Below are 17,604 nucleotides of genomic sequence, written 5' to 3' on the forward strand. Positions count from 1 at the left end.
GAAGCTCTTTCTGTGGCCAGATCTAGATACAGAATTCATCAGACTAATCTTTTTATTCACCATTCCGTTAAGTAAATTCAAATTGGAATTATAGTACATTGGCAGCCACCAGTAAACTGCACAGTTGAGAAGGCTCTAGACCTTGATTGAATCAGTATAAGCTGTATGTTGTTGTTTCTCGTAAATGAAAACAAAACTGGAACCTATGTAGTTAATGCATCAGGGAGGTTTGTACGGACTCCGAGCACCTTACCACCAACATCTGGGAAAGTCTCTTGTCCTGGCAAGGGGCTTACTTTACCATTTCCATCTACCTGCACAGGGTATTTAAGAAGGTGTCCTTGCAATAGTGTAAAATTCTCCGCCGTGAACTTCTTCCAGTTATCTTCAGCGATTTTGTTCACACTCTTGACACAATCCAGACTTTCAGGCTCTTTAAACAAGTTATCAACCAACCCCAAGTGTTCTGCCCAGAGAGACATTCGATATCCGTATACCTGAAGAAGACACGTCAATAAGCTTGATCAGCTAACCGAGGTTAGGATCCTTACAAAGGCATATCCAATGAGAATATGTTCAGTAGCAGTTAAATTGGCTTGGGCTCTGGGATATCCTAGAATGGAGGCAATAAAACTGAAGGGCGCAATTGTTTCAGGTTTGAACTACAATTATGAAGGTATAAACCTGGCCTAGTGGATGCCTCTTCTTATTGCTCCATGTATGATGGGGCTGATATGCACCCATCGCAATCTCGGTATCCCTTGAACCAGCCATAGATCGTTGGTTAATGTTGGCAGACCCCAGTATTACGTACTCATCATCGACTACCATTCCCTTTGCATGTACGTAAATCATAAACCGTTGAAATTTTTGAGACATTGAAACCTGAAAAATGGTCACCACCAAATTATCAAGACAGAAGGAACATATATGATGCTATGCTTGAAATTAGCTAGTGTATCAATGGAACTATAATAACTCTGCCTCTTCCCCGTTTTCCACTCAATGAATGAATGGAAGTCAATCGATCCTTTTTAGTTATCAGAAGTTTTTATCTTCTTGGAAAAGAATTTGTGATCATTGGATAAGTGGAAGATAAGTTCCGTGCAGTATTGTTACCGTTTGATCACCAGAATTGTTTGAACCTGGCACCTCTTCCCTATTACCAAGACAGTAGAAATTTAAGTAGTCTTGTGGGTGTGAATTCTCAAGATTCATGGATTTCAACTCATTTGCTATGACTTCATACATCATTTGCATTGTCTGTCCCTGTAACAGAAAAAAACACATTAGTCACATGGATAAAATTCATATGGCAAATAAAGTAGGACACAATTTCCCTCTTGCAAAGAAAACAAATGACTGCCATAGCTCAAGAAATTAACAGCAGCAAAATATGGAGATTTACAGAATTGCCTTTACCAGCAGAAAGCATGGCATAAAGGTAGGAAAGCATTTTTATAAAAATGCAACAAAAGATACAAAAGGTTTATCTGGAACATCGTCTCACTCTTAAGCGATGCAAATGTGGTGAACTTTAAAAATAAAAAAATAAAAAATTGAATCTTCCTCTCCATCCTTGCAGTGTTCTCAACTTCGCGCTTAAGAAATAACAAAAATTGCATGTAAAATCACCTGCCAAAAGAGGATTTCTTGAACAGAGGCGGAAGTGGGAACGCCCTCGGGCCACATTGGTATTACTACATAAACAGCGAATCTCTCCTTTGCTCTTATTTTACTTGCAATCTTCAATGCCAACTCCATAGGAATTAAGTTTTCAGCACCTAATCATACCAAAAGGAAAAAAAAATGGTTAAAATAAAAGGAAAAGTGCCTTTTATGAGAATTTCTGAGGCAGATATGAAAGTCAAGTAAACAATAGGTATTACTGTGACCTAGACCTAAATTAATAGCTGAAATGTTTTTAAATCCAGGATTATGAGTTTACGACAGAAGACATATGCTCTGTTAGAAAAGGTTTATTTTAGCAGTATAGATGAGGTGATTGTTTAAGTATATTTTTAAGACAGTGAAATAACCTGCATTTTTATAATCCGACCACGCAAATGATGACCCAAGGAAATATTGATTCTCAATATATATGAAGTGTTGGGCAGATCTGATTGCCTGAATGTATGCTGTCTGAATGCTCTTGTCAATAACCAGATTTTTAGCACAAACGAGATTCTGCAACAAAAAGATGAAATAGATTTGATCAATTACGGTAATGTAAAAATTCAAATGCGGTGATGGTCATGCCAAATCAACAGAAAGGTCACACACTATATTTTTTTTCCAGTATACAAAAAAATTAACCTGTTTTTCAGCTTGATAAACATCTTTGGGAAATCCTTTCAAAGATCCTGAATCTATAGATCGGAAAACCTGTCAATTCACAAGAGCCACTAATGAAAATTTAATGTTACAAAGACTTTAAGAAGTCCAAAAGGTTTGCATAGGAAAGTGCATGCTAATGAACCTGAACATGCCAGTTTTCAGGGTCATCTTCCTCAGACACCCATAATGTAGGATCATCATTAGGGACTGATGGGGAAGGACCAAGTATCCATGAGATCCGTTCTAACTTTATTAATGCATCGTCACGCCAATGAGTTGCCCTTTTGAAACTTCGTCCAAACTCTGACCATTTTGAGGCTTTCCTCCATCGCTGCTCAAAGTTAGTAAGCACATCATATGCAGCAGGCCCTTCAATTTTGCAATGCAAATCATGCCATGGTTGCCTTGGACCCTTTGTTCCTGCCTGCCATTAAAAGAACATACAAGGTAAATGGATAGTTCGCTATGCTAGCGCCAATGATCTGGAAGAGCATGCTAAATATAAATCCTGAACATGAAGATTGATCACAGTGTATCATCAGAGAAATTGAATACTCACAGGAAAAGTTGGATTATGATAATCATCCTGAAATACAGTGTCAAGACCCCGAAATAAGCGATGTTCTGGTGTATCATAGCGGCCATCACAAAGATCTAGACCCCCTATAAAAGCAGTTATCTTCCGGTTGTTTCCAGATGCCTGTGTATCCACAAGTACACATTTCTGATGGTGTGTATAGAGGGTCCCAATAACCTGAAAATAGATATCACAATAAAGCTGTCAGCAAAGGTGCTGTTCAATCAGAAAACATAAGAGTGAAATCTATGGATGTTAGACTTGTAGAGGCATTCCAGGTGAATTTTATAGATATCACCAGCATCGAAGAAACATATCCTTGATTAGACAATGTTAGGATAACATCTTTTCCCATTTAATAGTTTATATAACAGTCACTAACAAATTCATTTGAAAATGATACAGACATTGCATGGACAACAGATCTCTTTCAAGAATCACCTGGCTAAAGAATGAACCAGGCTTTCATTTCATAATGAAACCAAATTTGGACATTTTGACACACATGTCTAAGTTTGATGATTTGTTAATAACTCACTCTGGATTGAGGATAAAATACAATAAACAGGTGTGCACATGTTTTTGATCTCTGCAGCAGGGAAGACTTCATCTTTAAACCTATTTTCCTTCTATTTCTAATTCCTCAATCCTTTATTAACTTTTTAAGAAACAGGACAAAGTAGCATGATCAAAGATGTAGCTAGAAGTATCGCCCTGTCTAAGCCCACAAAAAACTGCAAACCACTGCTCATATGATAAGCAAGCAATTCTAATAATCAAACAATCACAGTATTAGTGATTAGTCATGTTAGAACTGATGAAGAAAATGATGGTACAGTAAGTGGAAAACTATGCATGCCTGCTGCCTGAAAATGCTGAGCTTACTGCTAGCATAACGAGGTGACAACACACAATTCACTGAAGAATGCTTGAAAAACTTCCGAGTTTCTTCATCATGAGTCTGCATCACTCCATTCTGCAAGCAAAACCTTTTCAACATTACGATTAAGAATCTCCAATCACAATTCAACCAACGATAACTTAAGTATAGAATCACTTTCAGCAAACAGCAACAATTAACTTCTACAGTTAAAATTAACCAAAACAGGAACATATAATAAATCCTCCACATTCACTAAATAAACCATGTATATACAGAAAAGCCAGTTGAACTTCGAGCAATTAATAACAAGTCAATCATCTGTCCAATTTTAGCAAGAACCCAGTTGGTATAAACAGTAGACCAAGCTGCAACTTCTTTCCCACCAGTAGCCCTATAAACAATCAATTAAAAAACAGAATCCAAGAATCAAAGAATACAAATACTTCAATTTTTTAACCCATCAAACACCAACTGTTAACAGACAAAGAAATCCAAATTCAAGAAAGCCAGAAGCATCAAATTCCAAATTTAGCAAGATTCTAGTACTGTACAAATTCCAGTCTCAGGTATCACTATCACCAATTATTTCTGTCCTTTCCACTCAAGACCTCATCATAAACATCAATTAAAACACAAAATCCAAGAATCCAAAAACACATCTTATCCCATAAAAAAAATCTTCAAACAGTCAAATAAAAACATACCGTACGAAGAAAAAACTTATTATGAGAAGTCTTATCATCCCAAACCAACAACAAAACTCGCACACCTTCTTGTGATTTATACTTGAGCAACTCTCCCAAATTCAAATCCCCACCTCTCGGCAATGGCTTCGAAGGCTCCCTCACCAATTTCACCTTATGAAAAATCGACCAACCAGCTATATATACCAAATGATGTGCTTCTACTATAGCATGACAAATATCCTCCCAACATTTCCCATGCCTAAACACATTCCCATTCTCCAATTCAATCTCAGGCAAGCCCGAATCCGGCACATGCGCATCCTGATAAAGGGTAACGTTCCCTCCATGCCTCACCGGAAAATAACAATTCTCAACCCCGAGTTTGTCATCAGGCTGCTCACATTTCGTAAACCTCATCTCGACGTGAAGGGCACAATCAGTTTTTGGCGGTTTTCCGTACAATCCAATAATGGGAAACCAAGCACTGATCGTTTCACCTGACAAAATCTTCTCAACTTCAACACTTGCGGTCCCTATCAACTCAGCACCGAACATGTCATTATCTTTCACGTAAAAATCAATCTTTTCTGCCGGATGAGCCAAAGGAATCTTGAAATGTTCGTTCCAAACCGGGTTTTGAGTGTTTGAAATCACTCGCGTGCGGGCGACTCTTGCTCCCGAGACACAGACTGTTACGTACGGGTCGCTGGTAATGATCTTGCGTCGATGGTTTTGCTGTTTCTTTCTTTCTTTAGAGAATGGGTGCCGGCATGGGTCGAATGCGCTAAAACACCGACGGAGACGCTCTGATACTAAATCCATGTTTGGTAACCGTCGAGCTTCGATTATTTTTAATTCGAGGTCTCCATGGAGAATCGATGTTGCTGTCATCGGATTATTGTCTGCTGCTGCCATTCTAAAAGCAAGTCAAAAAACCTTGCCGAGGAACGTGAAATGTCGGATACTAATTATAGTAACCGTATCGCGGTATGTTTCTCGGTTTATCCGATGAAACCAAACAGGGCTTAAACTGATGGCTTGGAGAACGCGGAAAGAAACGGGGGGGAGAGTCTGGGGCGGTGTGAGCTGTATTAACAGCGAAGAATATAGTGACACGCGGATGGTATTAGCGTTGTGTTTGTGCTAAACATTAAATAAATAATCTACCTGATCGTGGAAGTTAATTAGATGTCGACAGAAGTTTATTCTAAAATGGCAAACTGAATTTGGCGTGAAAGAATTAAAAAGCGAGTAGCTTTGTTTTAGCCAACAGGTGGTTATATACCTCGGATTGCCTCGTAGAAAATGGTTGATTTAAAATCTAGATTAATTCAAATTTAAAATTAATTAATTAATTAATTCAGATTGATCTAATTAAAAATCTAAATCCATACATGAAGCAGTTAAAATCTTAAAAAATGTATTTTTATTTTATTATTTGGTGTAGAAGAATTAAAAAGAAAATAACTTTATTTTAGCTCACAAACTAGTCATATAACTCATATTGATTTCATAGATTGATTTAAGATTGGTTAATTTAGAATTTAATTGGTCTAAATTTAAAAAAATAGAAAATAATTATGTGATGGTCCGGCAATAAATAAAAAAGAAAAAACTTGTTTCTTTTTAAAATGAAGAGAATCAAGAAATTAATCTGATGCTTCTTGAAGCGTACTTAACATCTCCTAGTTTCCTTAAATGCAGATAGTTAACAGCACGAGTTGGCACGTGGCGTGGCAGCTCTGATGACGGGGGATCGAGGAGGATAGAAACCTTTTTCATTTCTGTAACGTATGGGTTCTTCAAACCATTCACTTTGCTGCGTTTTCTTATCTCTCGTATACAAGATAGCTATTATTACATTATTATTATTATTATTATTATATTATAGAATATATTAAAAGGCGTGCCTGATTAACTGTAGCTTGGCACCATTGAAACACTCACGTAACATTATTTTCTAATAACTCATTTTGTTTTCAAGATTTTATTTCATGTGATTTGATATTAATTAAAAGTCAATTACTTCTAATTTTTTAATAAATTATAAAATTCAAAATGCAAAATATATCAAACATAGAAGGCATGACAGAGATTGCATGAAAAATACATTTAAATCATTGATTTTTAAATTAATACAATTTAGATCCCCTTATATTTTAAAAAATTAATTTTGATACATAATTCATTTGTATTATTTTTCAGTTTCTTGTTAAAGAGAGGGGTTGCCGAATTTTAGCGATGAGAAAAAACAATCATCGTTCACTCCATTTCCAACCTCCAAAATTGATTTTCTTGGTTCCCGCGAGTTCCATGAGATGAAAAGAGTTTCATGGTGGTTGTTTATAGTCTCAATATTGCATAAAAATATATCTAAGTCAACAAAGCCAAAAATAACACAGTTTGATTTTGAATTTTTAAACCCTTTTTTTTATATTTGGAGTTGATGGAATGATTTGTAGGTGTTACAAAGGTGTTGGCAAGATGTTTTTGGGTTGAAAAGACTTAAACTTAGGTTTTTTTTACCAAAAGAGTCATAACCTAATTTTATAGGCTCCACTATGGTGGCTTGAATCTGAGCATGCATACAATATATAATCTGCCTTGATGAGTGATGTGTCGGTTGCTTTTTTCAAAGGTGTTGGCAAGATGTTTTTGGGTTGAAAAGACTTAAACTTAGGTTTTTTTTACCAAAAGAGTCATAACCTAATTTTATAGGCTCCACTATGGTGGCTTGAATCTGAGCATGCATACAATATATAATCTGCCTTGATGAGTGATGTGTCGGTTGCTTTTTTCAAAGGTGTTGGCAAGATGTTTTTGGGTTGAAAAGACTTAAACTTAGGTTTTTTTTACCAAAAGAGTCATAACCTAATTTTATAGGCTCTACTATGGTGGCTTGAATCTGAGCATGCATACAATATATAATCTGCCTTGATGAGTGATGTGTCGGTTGCTTTTTTCCTATGAAAAAAGAAACGGATAACCTGTTATCCACCCCTTAAAAAAAATAAAAAAATAAAAACAAGCATGCCCACGGGCCTCGGCTTGAAGGCCCACTAACACTCCTAGCCTTTTCATTGTAGTGACCCAGACACACTAGGCCATAGGCCTATGAGTGCGGGCTCCCTTTAGATGTTTTTTAGGTTGGATATAAATTTAAGGAAAAGAATTTATCGAACCCGGTTGAGTTCATAGTTTGGGTCACAAATTTAACAAGTTTAGCAACGACACCCGAATTATTTTTTTTCTAATATTACTTTTTTAAAAACTAATATTGTTTTTTAACATATATTTTTTTAAAATAAATTTATATTTATATTTCAATTAATATCTCTCGTATGCTTGTTTTTTTGCTAGGTTAACTCAATAAAATAGTGATTCAAAACCTAACTTGAGTTGAGTTTAATTTAAATTAAATTTAATATTAATTTGATTAAATTTAAATAACCTAATAAATTAATTTATGATTTAATTAACCCAATGAAACCCAATTTAAACCAAATAAAAATAAAAAATTTAAAATAAAAATGAAATAACTCGATTACTCAATGACGTAAACCAAGTCTGAATCGAGTCAAACTTAATAAAACTTGTGACGCTCAACTTCGTGTATACTTTATGTTTTATATTTTGGTAGCTGGATTTCAATCTCTAAATTTAATGTCACGTGTCAATGCCAAAAACCTTGCTTGATCTCTCAAGACATGCAGATTAATAAGAAGAAAATAATTTTTTTACGCTGAGATCACGGGTCCAAGAATCTGCTTGCAGGGAGCCAAACTAGTTTATATTTGGCTTAACACGAACAATCCGTTTACACATCTCCCTTTCTTCCTCGGAGAACAGTGCACATGAAAAAAAAGTAATACATTGCTTCCCATGTATTAAGTTGTTTGTTACTTTTCGGGCAAGCGATACACAGACCCTGTATAATAATACAAACTACACTGTCAACACCTGACACTAATGCCATCCAGAATTTAAGCTCTGGCATCTTGCTGTCGGCTCTTGGAGGTTCAGGTCTAGAGATGAAATGGTTTGGAACTTACATTTGGCATGGATCCATTGTAGCTAGACGAGACTTTCGATTTCTAGAAATTCCAATCTTGGTTTCTAGTACTCCCCATAAACAAATATACCAGGGAGGTTTTGAGGATAGGATATAAAACACTAGGGCTCAGCTTAAAACCAGAGAAGCTATTACTGTTGTTTGAGAAACTTTTTTAATAACTAGGCATCCACATAGTTGGAATTAACGACCTTTTGATTTGCAATGGGAGGAGCGGTCCTCATCATGAGACTCTGAATGAAGGCTATCATCTACATAAAATTGTTAAGGAGCATGAAAATTATCAGTAAATACCTAACACTGCGTTTAATAGCAACACATAGAGCTTACACAGTCCTGCAAAGATTAAAATGCACATAATCCTCACACTAAGATACAGGAGAACTGGGAGTGAAAATTGAGCTGGGAAGCCCCATTTTGGAGGTCCAGTTGATTGAATGGGTGTTCTCATGCTTTTAAATTCAAGCTCAGCTTGCAAATTGAGTCTCTCAAACATAAGTTTCATAGATATAAGATGGACAGTTTGCATCTCGGTATCATGGCCAAGTTTGAACAGACTGGACTTATGGTGTTCTTGTGCTTTTATATTCAATCCCAGCTTGCAACTTGACAGCCTTAAACATAGTTTTCATCAATTCCATATGGGCTCTGTCAACTAGACACTATGGCTAGGTTGGATAGACTGGAGTTATGGGCAGATCAGGCTAAGCCTTAAGTGTAGACTTAATAGATTTGTGTTTTACGGAGTCTGGTACCATCACTCCCAACTAAATTGGACACATCACTAAACTGACTAGATTCCTAGCTCATTATAGAACAGATTAAGCTTTGGCTATTGCTCAGTAATATCAAAACATAATGTAAAAGCTCTTACCGATGCAAATCCGACGCACATAATACTGAAACCAGGGAAGGGGAACGGCGCCCTTTCAGAGAGGAATAAAGCTGTAAAACAATTGACTTTTTTAGTTTTCGTTTGAACTTTAGGCCAGAAAATAATTTCAAAAATGAAACTCCACTCACCTGTTAAAGGAGAGAAAACCAAGGGAGAAATGACATTGGCAAAGGAACTTATTCCAGAAATGCACCCTTGAGCCTTCCCCTGAAAAGGAAAAGAGAATTATAAGCATTAAAGGCACTCAGGCTACACAAACAGGACCCGTATCCATATGCAAATAAGAAGACATTTGGTGTGTCTTGAACTGAAGAATATTGAATGCAAACTACAGGATAACTTCATTTGTTGTTTAACATGCATTCTTTTCTGTCAAGACTCAGTCTACCGACTAAAATCTTGAACCACTGGTAAATATAGTACCTGCTCACAGGATCCAACTTGCTTGGACACAATGCTTCGCATCTGCAATTTATCTTTGTAATATTATTTAGAGAATGCTGTAAGCTAAATGAAGACGAACTTCACAATAACAAATGAAGCAATTACTTACACATGGTTGTGAAAACACAAACAGAAGAGAGAACATGGAAGCAACATAAGGTACCTGTAAGGATCAGCTTTGAAGAAGTTAGCAATGCGAAGACATGACAAAAATTAGAGAAAGCATATACCAGAAACAATGAGTAATATTGAAAAGCCTAATACAAAGTAATAGAAAAGGCATACAAAAATAAAAGGAAGAAGCTTGTTGTCATGTCTTAAGTTTCAAAGAAGTACCCAGAAGGTCCACGCTATGCTGTAAAGAAACACCTGCATCCAATGCCATAAATTATTCAATGACACGACCTGACATAAAGGTTACAGCTTATAGACCTAACAATTAGTTGAGGACATTATTCTGGTTAAAATAACATTTTGGGCTCAATTGAAATTGTATAGAATACAAGGTGCTTACATGTACACAGGTAAAAAAGAGCCCCACTGCAAGCAGCCTTGCTTCTCCAAGAGCAGGAGTCAATAGAGGCATAATAACCAACTGCAGGTTGTTCACCAATAATTCTATGTTGGAAAGCACTATGGGAAACAAGTGACAGAGAATGTCATTAAAACCGAAACAAAATAGAGTTTACAATTACCTGTGAAACGGTCCCTGCAATCCCAGAAATCACCATCAAAACAGCAAATTGATCCTTGCTAAAGTGAAATTGCGCCTTCAAATAGTACTGCAAAGAAAAAATTACCATTAAGTCTCATACATAAATATGATGAATTTGTTTTTAAACCCAAATGATAATGTGGGCAGTGCGCCTAATGATATTGAATCATTCTTACAACACACGGTAAGCCTAATTCATGTAATTAGGGAGGTACCATTAATGAAGCATGAAGGCCAACTTCCGCAAGACTGTAGAAAAATGCAACAACAGCAGCTTGCGAAAGGGTCACACTGCATATAATCACTATACATATAAATATTTGCGACAACGGAAGCTCCAGAAAAACTTCAGAAGCGAGTAAAGTCAAGCACTTGTTACAAATAGAATGCCTTGGCACAAATTCCCTTTCTCCCACATATTCATCAGTTGAAGTATCAATAGAAAAAAGTTTACGATTTATAGAGGAGAAGCCACTAACCTGCTCTTAAGCAAGCAGAGCATATCCTCCAAGGAAGGTGCTGATTTAAAAACCTGCACATTTTTGCTTGGAATTTCATGTGCAAAGCATGCAGCATTAGCTTTTCCTTTTCCTTTCCCGTTCCCCTTATATGTTAGTATTGGCGTAGAGAGTTGTTCATCGATGATGGATTCCTGAAGAAAAAACCTCATGTACACTAGAGCTGCAATTGCCACTAAGGCAGAAACCTGATGAAAAGGTTAAGTTAATGATAAAAACGTTAAGAAAAGGAGACGGAGACGGAGAGAGAGAGTGTGTTTTGTACCTGGAAGGTGGAGGAGGTGGAGAGGAAACGAGTGGAGAGGTTTCCGCATACGAAAGCGGACGATGCAATGCCTGAAAGAATCCCAAACGTCGAGGCTCGCCGACTCTCCGGAACATTGTCTGCCTGGAGATAGAAAGAGATGATCTAAAGGGAAACGAAGACAAATAATGGGCCGCGTTGTTTCATATTACTTTAGCCCAGTTCACTTTTTAATCAAAACCAACCGACCCGATTCCAAGCCTGTTTTATGTAGTTTAAAATAGGGCCTGACAATATTCAGTGCTGAACATCGGTCAACAAACACTAATTTCGATCTTGATTCGGTAAGATGTCGAATCTAGCCCAGGTTGGTTTTTTTTTTTTTTTTTCCAATCATAATGGGTATTGACCGGTAAAGTCCAGTGGTCCGATAGGTCTAAATCTATAAAAACAAATTTAATTTTTTTTTTAAATGATATTATTTTAAAATACAAACAGGTTAATCATGGATTCACTTAACAAAATCACGAGCCCGAGCCTCGACCAATTCAGACCCAAGTATGATAACTATATCAACAAGTGTGACTGACTCGGACGAATCGCAGCGCTGCTTAGCAAATAATTGCGGACTTTCATTTTACAACATTGGGCCTGTTTGAGCATGATCCAGAAACAAAGTTAGGCTTTTAACCAATCTAAAAAACATGGTGGGCTTTACAGCCTGTGGAATGAAAATACCAAGCCATACAGTATATCCAGCAGAGGTACAAGTATAAATGTACAGTAATATTCTTCGAAAGAAAGGTGGGGAGGGTGTTTACCACATAGGCGAGAGCAAGGCATTGGACACTTCCTTCACAGACCATGGCCATGAGAGTCCTGACGACATAATACGCATAGAAGAAGTTCCTGGTCCTGCTGTAGGCCAATATGGCTGCAATAATATTTCAACTCAAGTACGGTTCCCGCAAGCATTTTCTTAAAGAAATCGATTAAAAGAAAATTGACTTCGATCGGTCTTGCTAATTAATTCAGTAATGATGGCGTGAATTAGATTCACTGAGTACATTTTTTTGTTTGTTTTTAAATCTATATTTTGGTACATTTAAAGGTGTGTTTAGTTAAAAAATAAACATAAAATTAATATGTTTTTCAATGTTTTTTCATGGTTTTGATATATTAATGACAAAAATAAAAAAAAATAAAAATATTTTGATATATTTTTAATTGAAAATATTTAAAAAAAAATACCTTGTATTATAATAATACTAAAGAGACTAGTTGTAATTAAATTCAACGGTTTAATTATGTCATGAGCTTCTCATTTTCTTTGATTGAAGGGGGTTTAATCAAATAATTAGGATTAAAATCAACGTAATTGTTCTAAAGTTCTTGTCATTATTATTTTTTTCTCATCTTCATTTATTGAAACAGCTTTGTATTCACAATCAAGTCAAATAATGACTAACCAACCATAAAGTTGTAATTTCTTCAACTTACTTGATTGAAGCAGCTTATATATATTGACAATCAAATAACGACTAACCAACCATAAAGTTGAAAATCCCCAACCTATAACAAGGAAAGTAAAACTATGTATAGGAAGCTTGAAATGAGTCGATCATGATAGTTTATAAACTTACAAATCTTTTCAGTAATAGTTTTTTTCTTCAAAAACGCTTTTTTTTTCCTAATCAAAATTCCCTCCTTTTTTTTCTTTATTCTTCATTTTCAATGAAGGAAAACAAAAAAATATATATGGAGTTGACAAAAAGGAAGATCGAATTAAAAACAACTGCAGAAATAGGCAGATCCGATAGGTAGTTTCCGAAACTAAAAGAATTAAATAATTTATTTTGTTAAATTGCAGGTGTTGAGTTAGATTATTGAATTACCGCTCGATCATTCATAGAAAATCTCCTGGAATCCAACGAAACATGCAGTACATGCTTACCTGAGGGAACTATTATAAGACTCATTGGAACAGTAAGCAAAGCTTTCCGACCATACTTGTCCGACATGTTCCCTATCAAAGGCATCGTTACCAGCGTCCCAAGCCCTATAATCTGCATAAAACAAGACATCTTTATTGATTGCCACCAATTCTTTACTTCCATTCCGAACAATGTTTCTGTTTTTGGACTTTTTTAAACTAAAATTCCAAGCTCCTAGTCTTTTTTCTTCCAATGAAAAAAATAAAAAACCTCAAAGACCGGCATGTTAATCTAGTAACCCGCCGATCCAAAACTTGACTCAGGCCAAGTTCATCTTATCTTAAATATTTTTTTACTGAGACGTCAAATCATAGCTTAGATTAAGCCACAAAAGTGACGAAACAATACATGACCGACCGTATAACTATGTAAGAAAAGATATGAGCGTAAGAGGGCAGGCAAGCAAAAGTTCTTGAAGAAAAAGGAGTTCCAAAGAAAAAGAAGGGAGATTGCGACAACCTACATGTCACTGTCGACTATTGTCATTGTTCCTCAGGAGACGGTCCAGTGGTTAAGATTATTGTTAAGTTCCAGGTTTGAATTTTATAAAAAGTAACCAATAAGCTGTGTGGTACTTCCACCGAACTACAAAACACGACACTCGTAACACAATATTGTAAGCAAAATGTGATCGTGGGTCCTCAAAGGTGATGCTTTTTGGATGAGAAGACATTTGGATATTTTTTTTTTTACAAGAATTTTAAATTGAAAGAGCTAAAAGGCTTAGTGACACCCATGGGAAGTTTCGTTTCACGAGGTTGCTTTAATTCATGTCATAGACGAGGCCAAAGCCTGAAACCTTTGCTTTGCACGTAACATTGTGTTTTTTTAAAATAAATATTTTCAGTTTAAAAATGTATTAAAATATTTTTATATTAACATATTAAAATTATTAAAATATATTTTTTTTTCAAATAAAATGTATTTTGAAAAAAACATTCAGAAACAAAAACACTAACAAAAAAAAATTATAATCAGAACCTAATAAACAGGCTCGGAAAAAAAAAACAGCATATGCGTGGAAGAAATTAGATAGAAATAATATATAGACTCCACCAATTTCATGGTTTGAATTGGAGAGTTTTATACCATGATTATCCTTAAAAGCAGTCACTATTGTTGGCCTAAAATTAAATGGAAAATGCTTTTGATTAAAAACAATAAGCACAATTAGCAGGAAAAATTTTCTTCTTCTTGCACAAACTCACTAAGGTTATATTATGGTAGATTGAATTGGAAAGGAATTTTAGCACGGTCGAGGACTAGAAATTTAACTTAGGAGGATGATTGGTTGAGGGTTAAACACCTGAAAAGAAACAAGAATAATTGATAACAAGAAGAAAAATTAGAAAACAAAAATTACTGTTTTTTGAAGTCCACTTAGATAAATGGCCAGGGAGCATTCATCTTCTCCAGGACAAAGTGCGGACATAAAAACATCAGTCGTGGCTGGAGTCACCATGGATGTTGAGAAGGAGTGAAGAAAGTGAGTCAAGAAGAGATGGCTTAATGCCGAAAGTTTTTCCATCTCTCTTTCCCTTGCTTGCGAAGGCTCTCAAAACACAAAGAAGGAACTAACTAAAGCAAAAGCTACATACCAAAACCTATAAAAGCATGCAGTTAAAGCACCACCAGTAAATAACGTCTACATATAACCTGGAAAAAATGTGTCTTGTGTTTAGGCTCGAGGCATCTGACATTAATTTAAAGCGCACTATCGTAGTTGAGCGTTTGGGAGGTAGTGGGTGTCCATTTCAATGCTGTAAACGCTAGCACATGACAGCAAAACCACCACTATTCCAAAAATATGTCAAAGAAATCAGCAACCTTGTAAAGTCAGTTACTTCTAACTCTTCTTGTCTTGATTTTACCACAACCGAAGCGGGAAGACCAGTGGCAGTGTAAAAGGATTCATTAATTATGGCTTGAAACTCTTGTCCTGAACTTCATAAGAACCTGCTTCGTACTCATATACCGTAATTTCTCTAGGCGTGTGAGTTTTGAGTGAGCCCATTTCATATCGAGTCAGAGATGGATCAGTCCAGCAGAATTCTTGGTGAGGCTTCTTCTAGTCTATGTTAAGTTAACATGGGGTAACCCTAAAGTTGACTGTATCAAACTCAAATTAACAGAAAAGTGAAAAGGTGGGGTATGAGTTAGCGGTTAGCAGATTCTCCGCATACGGTGGCAAGTGCATCCAAACTGTATAAGTGTATATCTACTGAAACTGAAAGGAAACTTCCTATGATTGGAGAGGCAGAGAGCCAGAGAGGACAGAGAAACTCTTTTTGTTAACTGCATACACTACACTGTGGCCTCATGATACTGGATTTTGGATTCAAGAAGAATATATGTTTGATACTTTAACCAGAATTTCAAGGACTAAACTTAAAGTAAGATATATTATGCCTGTAAATGATTGATGGGAAAACAAATGGTTCATAATTAACAAAGAACAGAATCATGCATCGTGACCTTAAATTAGCAGAGAAAGGGTGAAGACATGAGTGAAATCATTAAGAATGTTTAATGGGAAAGGGCAAAAAGAAAATGAGAAACAGAAGAACATACCGCTTGTTGGAATCCGGTTAGGTAAATGGCCAAAGAACACTCATCTCTTCCAGGGCATAAGGCCGACATTGTGACATCAGTAATGGCAGGGATCACCATAAATGTTGAGAAATTATGCAGAAATATTGTCATGAAGAGATGACTTAAACCTGACAACTTTTCCATTTCTCAACAACAGCTGAAGTGGGACTAGGAAGGGAAGGAGCAAAAGAAAGTAACCCACTCCTTGCCGAAAGAACCCACAAGTGACACATAAAGCTGCAGAGATTTCTTTGGATGAATAAGTGAAATACACACACTTCCATATTTATATTCGTGAGAGCAAGTGAAGTTATTTATGCTGATAAATTGTGTGATACTCTAGCTGTAATTAATACCGGAAGATAAAAGGGAAAGTTTTATCATTTCTTTAGATTAAATATGATTTCTTTTTTCTTTTTTCTTTTTTCTTTTTTCTACAAGTGTCCCGTAATTACAACGTAAACACCCTAAAGTTCTTTATTTTTTGCAGAGCCATGTAAAAACAATAGTCTAACAAAATTCCAAGAATTTTATTACATGCCAGATTTATTACAGGGATAAAAACTATCACATCACAGTGCAATTCACATGAAAGTGAGATTTCTACATAATTTTCATAATAAATCTTATGTTTTCGCATTTAACGAGAATATATCACATCTGTGCCTAATAAATTTCTTCCATAAAATACGATTCTTTTGTTCCTCAAAGATCTTTAAGGGAAAGATGCAAGAGATATTAAAAAATAAAAAAGAAGCAAATTAACAAGTTAAAGTCGTGCCCATTACACCTTTCGTTCCTGTTTCTTTCTTCTACCAAAAACATCAACAGGGAAGTTATACCTTGGACTATGACACTATTCTTTCTTTTTTTAGGATAAATAAAAGTAAAGTGTGACAGTGATCGGGTGAGTGATACGTTGCTTGCAAGTTCATGCAAGAAAAACCAGCCCCAATTATTCAAGCTAGGATTCCATTTCGGACTCGGAAAGGGGATAATTACGCAATGAAGCGTGCAAGTTTACTTTTGCCTCACCGAGTAAGGTTGCTAACTGAAGGAGTGCTGGCAAAACAAAATTGGTCGCGGATCTAAGAAGGCAAGCTTCCCGGATCAGATTCTTAAGAAAAATTAAATAAAAAATCTAAGATAGAATTTGTCGTTTATATGTATTAATAATTTGGGTTCTGTACTGCTCTTAATAAGGGTAATTAAGGGGGTGGGAGGAAATTTAGAGTCCAAAATGAGAAAGATGACGAGGTATAGAGATAGAGTGCAGAAGGAAGTTTGAATCCGGACCAGGACCTTAAACCTGATCAGGCCTTACCTTCTTGGTGGGTTATGGCTCAAGAAGGCCCCGATGAGTCAGCCCAGTTCAGTATTCGACTCCAGCAACAAAAACCATGTTCGAGTTTAACGTGAATGTTATTTGTCAAGTTTGTCATGATGGAAAAATTTAAAAAACCTTGAAAATATCTCTCGGCTCTGCGCGTGCTAGCAAAGATGCTTGATGGTCCGCAACGAATAACGTGCGGTGGCCGACACTCCTGCCTGTGCAAGATTACGGTTGTGTTTATTTTGCAAATGTTTTTGTGTTTGCAGTGTAATAAATACAATAAAGTATTTGGTAATAAATTAAATTATATTTTG

At 36.0% G+C, this 17,604-nt stretch overlaps 2 protein-coding genes across 3 annotated transcripts; both read right to left on the reverse strand.

Annotated features, from left to right (window-relative positions):
- Nucleotides 1-27: 27 nt before the first annotated feature.
- On the reverse strand, nucleotides 28-5,649 carry LOC7496896 (phospholipase D delta). Its single transcript, XM_024595496.2, has 10 exons — nucleotides 4,502-5,649; nucleotides 3,774-3,890; nucleotides 2,897-3,091; nucleotides 2,480-2,761; nucleotides 2,317-2,385; nucleotides 2,040-2,187; nucleotides 1,636-1,784; nucleotides 1,120-1,269; nucleotides 685-885; nucleotides 28-497 (listed from the first exon to the last, which is right to left on the reverse strand). The coding sequence occupies exons 1-10, from the start codon at nucleotides 5,396-5,398 to the stop codon at nucleotides 204-206; spliced, it is 2,502 nt and encodes an 833-aa protein (XP_024451264.1). The 5' UTR covers nucleotides 5,399-5,649; the 3' UTR covers nucleotides 28-203.
- Nucleotides 5,650-8,238: 2,589 nt separating this feature from the next.
- LOC7496897 (uncharacterized) lies at nucleotides 8,239-16,248 on the reverse strand. Of its 2 annotated transcripts, none has more exons than XM_006386096.3 (14): nucleotides 15,937-16,248; nucleotides 13,326-13,437; nucleotides 12,193-12,305; nucleotides 11,393-11,515; nucleotides 11,089-11,315; nucleotides 10,825-10,900; nucleotides 10,590-10,676; nucleotides 10,409-10,489; nucleotides 10,231-10,263; nucleotides 10,004-10,057; nucleotides 9,874-9,915; nucleotides 9,579-9,657; nucleotides 9,430-9,500; nucleotides 8,239-8,806 (listed from the first exon to the last, which is right to left on the reverse strand). In XM_006386096.3, exons 1-14 carry the CDS (start codon nucleotides 16,099-16,101, stop codon nucleotides 8,717-8,719), a joined length of 1,353 nt encoding a protein of 450 aa, XP_006386158.1. In that variant the 5' UTR covers nucleotides 16,102-16,248; the 3' UTR covers nucleotides 8,239-8,716. The 2 variants fall into 2 exon arrangements, with proteins under 2 accessions (XP_006386158.1, XP_024451265.1); XM_024595497.2 differs by lacking the exon at nucleotides 15,937-16,248 and adding an exon at nucleotides 14,729-15,547.
- Between the last annotated feature and the right edge of the window lie 1,356 nt (nucleotides 16,249-17,604).

Source organism: Populus trichocarpa, chromosome 2 (assembly GCF_000002775.5).
Source record: "Populus trichocarpa isolate Nisqually-1 chromosome 2, P.trichocarpa_v4.1, whole genome shotgun sequence".
Taxonomy (NCBI): domain Eukaryota; kingdom Viridiplantae; phylum Streptophyta; class Magnoliopsida; order Malpighiales; family Salicaceae; genus Populus; species Populus trichocarpa.